At 44.2% G+C, this 4,550-nt stretch overlaps 1 protein-coding gene across 1 annotated transcript; it reads left to right on the plus strand.

Moving 5' to 3' along the window:
- The first annotated feature begins 1,212 nt into the window (after window positions 1-1,212).
- LOC131856851 (uncharacterized) lies at window positions 1,213-2,054 on the plus strand. The gene is made up of 2 exons (XM_059208791.1): window positions 1,213-1,218; window positions 1,317-2,054. The coding sequence occupies exons 1-2, from the start codon at window positions 1,213-1,215 to the stop codon at window positions 2,052-2,054; spliced, it is 744 nt and encodes a 247-aa protein (XP_059064774.1).
- Window positions 2,055-4,550: the final 2,496 nt, after the last annotated feature.

Raw genomic sequence — 4,550 nt, forward strand, 5'->3', positions numbered from 1 at the left:
ATCACAAGAGGACCAAGCGAGTCCTTGAGGGTTCCCATGAGGCAACTGAAGCGGGAAGAGGCCAGGGGTCTATCGCCAATCCAGTTGTCCTCCCAGAATCTAATTTTCTCACCATTGCCCAACTGCCATTTTAGACCCTACTTAAGCAACTTCCAGTTTTTGACAATGTTGTTCCATATCTTTGATCCAGGAGGGAGCTCATTAGAAGATAGAAGGGAACAGAAGGGGGTGTGATTGAAATACTTTGCCCGCATAATCTTGCACCAGTCAGCTCTGTCCTTCACAAGATTCCATCCAATTTTAGTCAGCAAAGCCTTGTTCAAGTCCGAAATTTTTTTGATCCCTAGGCCTCCCATGTACTTAGGTTTGCACACCACCTCCCAATTGACTAAGGTGAGTCTGGACTTTTTCTTCATCCCCGTCCACAGAAAACTTATTTGGATTTTCTCAAGTTTCTTAGCCATAGCAATGGATATCTTAAATAGTGATAGAAAATAGATCGGGACACCTTGAAGAGAGGCCAACAAAAGCTGGAGTTTACCAACACTACTCTAGGTTTTTCCAGTCCAGCCAACAAGTTTCTTCTGCATTCTTTCTAAGATAGACTCCCACAATTGAGGGGTGACCTTAATCGTGAGGGGAAGACCCAAGTAGGAATCGGGAAGATTAGCAGCACAACATCCAAGGTTTTGCATAAGTTTACCTTGGAGATTCCTATCCGTGTTGAAAAATTTTTTTTGCTCTTATTATAATTGATAAGTTGTCCTGAGGCCAAGGTGTAATCCTCCAACAAGTGTTTCCATACTTTTTCTTCTATAACAAACGACTAGCCAAACAGGAAGGTGTCATCAACAAATTGTTGCATAACCACCGGAGAAAGGGTAGAAGCCGCTTTCACCCCCGATATTTTTCTATTCCTGATTAAGTGGGAGAAGTTCCTGCTCAAAATCCCTGCCACCATAATAAACAAATAAGGTGAGAGAGGGCCCCCCTGCCTTAGTCCCTTCCCAACCTTGAAGAATCCCCAAGGGGTGCCATTAACAATCACTGAGTAGTGAACACTTTCCACCACCACCTTGATAACATTGAGGAATCTTCCCCAAAATCCCATCTTGGATAGAACAACATATAGGAAATTCCAGTTAACTTTATAAACCGTCACCACAATTCTCTCTGCAACTTTCCCACTCACTGCGATTTTGAATTTTTGCAATGGCTGTCATTTCTGCAAGGGAGGGCCTGTCCTCCCTGGAACCTGACCCCCCCCTACTAACCTGCAGTTGTGTTTGGATTTGGCTCTTGTGTTGCGCTCCCAGAGTGCTGGGTGGGCTTTGCATGAGGTTCCCTCCCATGTGAAGATTCCACATGAGACCTCCAACTTGGATTCTCTTAGAAAGGTTCCCAAGACTGATGTTGTGGGGCCTTTTCCTGGGGAATCTCAAGCGAGCACATGGAAAGGTGCTCTTGTTGGAAATACTAAGTTGGGGTCGTCAACTCTGCTGGCAAAGGTAATTGCTGGTGAGGATGGTCCCAAGATTTGTCTCCCTGATAGTATTATGGATAATATCACCTCCTCCCTACACCTCTGCTTGGTGGGGAGATTCTTGGCCTTTAGACCCACGATAGATATGGTTAGAAGATGGGCTGGTTCCAGATGGAAACTAAAAGGTAGTGTCTCTGTCTCTTCTATGTTGGGTGGGCTCTTTTTATTTAGATTCACTATAGAAGAAGACTTTATTTACATCATGTCTGGTTCATGGTCTTACGATAAACATTGCTTAGCTCTCTCTAAGTGGAAGTCAGGGTTTGACCCTAGTGCAGACCTCCTCAGACTGGCACCGGTCTGGATCAGACTCCGTGGCCTCCCTTTGGAGTTCTGGGATGACACCATTTTTAGATGGATTGGCAACTCTTTTGGTCAGTTCGTTGTTGCTGACAATGTGACGATGCAGAAGTCCAGACTCGTTTATGCTTGCCTATGTGTGAATGTGGTTGTCAACAACCCCCTCCCTAACTTCGTAGCTCTCAAATCTAAATGGGGTAAATGGAAGTAGGCTATTGTCTATGAGAATGCTTCCCTTTATTGTCAAAGGTGTGGAAAACATGGTCATGTAATAGCTGATTGCCTGACCCCTCTGCCCCCAGAGGAAAAATTGAAGGAGAAGTTGTCCTCCTCGGGAATTGTCAATGTGGAGGCAACTCAGAATGTTACCCCCCCAATCCCCCAGTTACTGACAATATTGAGGATCGGGTCAAGGACTTGAAGGGAAGGGATGGTACTCAAGATACTATTGAGGAGGGCTACCCCTTCTTGGAAGGTATTCTTAATATGATGAAGACCCCTGATCCCAAGGCGACACCTCCCTCCTCGGGGAGATGCTTGGACTCGGACTTAGAAGAGGGAGAGATCTCCCAAAGGAAGGTAGAACAAGAAGGACTGAAAGATGAAGAGTGCTTCAGAGAGAAGAAAGGGTACACAAAGAGACCACTCCGTTTGTGCTCAAGTAGCGGAATCCCAATACTATGGGAGAAAACGAGAGAAGCATATGGTGCATAGGGGTTGGGCCCATGCCTCCCAAAGTGAACATCCTAGATCCGACCTCCTCTTCTACAACTACTAGATCTACAAGGGAGATCATTGTTCTCTCTCATGGTAGTCATTTTGCCCCATCTTCGCCTGTGGATAAAGTGAAAGAGGAATGGAAAGAACCCAAAAGAAAAACTAGAGAAAATAATAAGGCGGATGTTGGAAACAATTCTAAACTAGGCAGACCCTCTGAGAGGACCCTTAAAACTAAGGTAATGGCCAGAGAAATTGCCAGTGGGCGGCAATTAACTCTAGAGACATCTCAAAAAGGCAAGAAACAAAGTTCCTTTCATGGAACTTAAGGGGCTTAAACAACCCCCAGAAGCAGTATGCTCTTAAGCAATGCATAGTAACCAATAAGGTTGATATTATTCTAATCCAAGAGGTTAAAATGACCTATCAAAATTTTGCTACTCTTGTGGACAGTATATGGCCGGGTGTTGCCTTCTATTATAGTGAGGCGGAAGGCGCTTCAAGGGGAATTGCAACTCTCTAGAATAAGAGCAAGTTGGATGGGCACGTTGTTGGCCTTTCTCACACCTTTCTTACTACCAGGTTCACTATGAACAACTTCTCATGGTACTTCTTCAACATTTACACTCCTAATACTAGATATGGCCGAGCTCTGGTCTGGGAGGAAATCACTACCTTCATGACTAATAATTGGGAGGCAATGTTCATGTTAGCCGGTGACTTTAACACCCCTCTTTTTCCCTCCCAGAAGTTAGGAGGTCTAGCTAATTACAGTGATAGTATGCTTGACTTTGCTGAATTCATTAGAAATAACGAACTATTTGATCTTGACCTTCAAGGGAATCCTTTCACCTAGTCTAACAACAGAAAAGGCTCTAATCTGATTCAGGTCGGGTTGGATAGGTTTCTAATCTCTGCTAAGTGGGACCTTGGCAACAATTCCTTGCTCTTGTGTCTCCCTCGCACTATCTTTGACCATTCCCCGATCCTCCTTTCTTGGGTTGATAGGTCGATCTCGAGCCCCATACCCTTTAGGTATGAGATTATGTGGCACTCTCACCTGGACTTCAAACAGTGTATTCAAAATTGGTGGAACTCCCCTGTTCAAGGTTTTGCTATGTTTAGAATCTCTAAAAAGCTAGAGATAATCAAAAGGGAGGTTAGAGCCTGGAGTAAATCTTCCTTTGGTGATATCTTCAAGAGAAAGAAGGAGGTTGAAACCAATTTGGACCACCTCCAGAGAACCATTGCGGAGGGGATCACCTCAATGGATATCCACAAAGAGGAGGAATGTTGGAGACAAAAATGGAAAGAAATCGTGAGCCTTGAAGAAATCTACTGGAAGCAAAGATACAAAATCCAGTGGTTAACTGAGGGGGATAGGAACACCACCTTCTTTCACAGGTATGCTTTAAAGCACAAAAGGAGAAACACTATCCGTTCCATTTTCAATAACAAAAAAGAAGAATTGGTGGTGAATAGTGAGATTGGTCAATGGGCTTCTCTATACTTTGCTAATGCTTACACTAATGACAAGGCAAGCGAACCTGCTGAGGTTAGTGATAAGCTTCTCAATCTTATCCCTCAAGTCCTGAATGATGCTGACAATGAGTTGTTGATGTGCCGAGTGCCTGAAGATGAAGTTAAAGAGGCGGTTTTTGCGATGGCTGCCTTTAAGGCCCCTAGACCTGACGGCTTCCCTTCGGCTTTCTTTTAGGTGTTCTGGGAAACTGTGAAGTGTGACTTAATCAAAGCTACTAGGGACTTCATTCGCACTGGGAACCTTCTGAAGAAATTGAATAACACTTTCATTGTTTTGGTTCCCAAAGTTTATGACTGATTATCGCCCTATCAGCCTATGCAATTCGGTCTACAAGATATTCTCTAAAGTTGTTGTCAATAGAATCAAACCCCTTCTTGATAGATGTATTAGCCCCTCTCAGAGGGGTTTTGTTCCGGGCAGGTAGATTCTCGATGCGGTCATAACTAC

The sequence above is a fragment of the Cryptomeria japonica genome, chromosome 7, assembly GCF_030272615.1.
Source record: "Cryptomeria japonica chromosome 7, Sugi_1.0, whole genome shotgun sequence".
In the NCBI taxonomy this organism is placed as follows: Eukaryota; Viridiplantae; Streptophyta; class Pinopsida; order Cupressales; family Cupressaceae; genus Cryptomeria; species Cryptomeria japonica.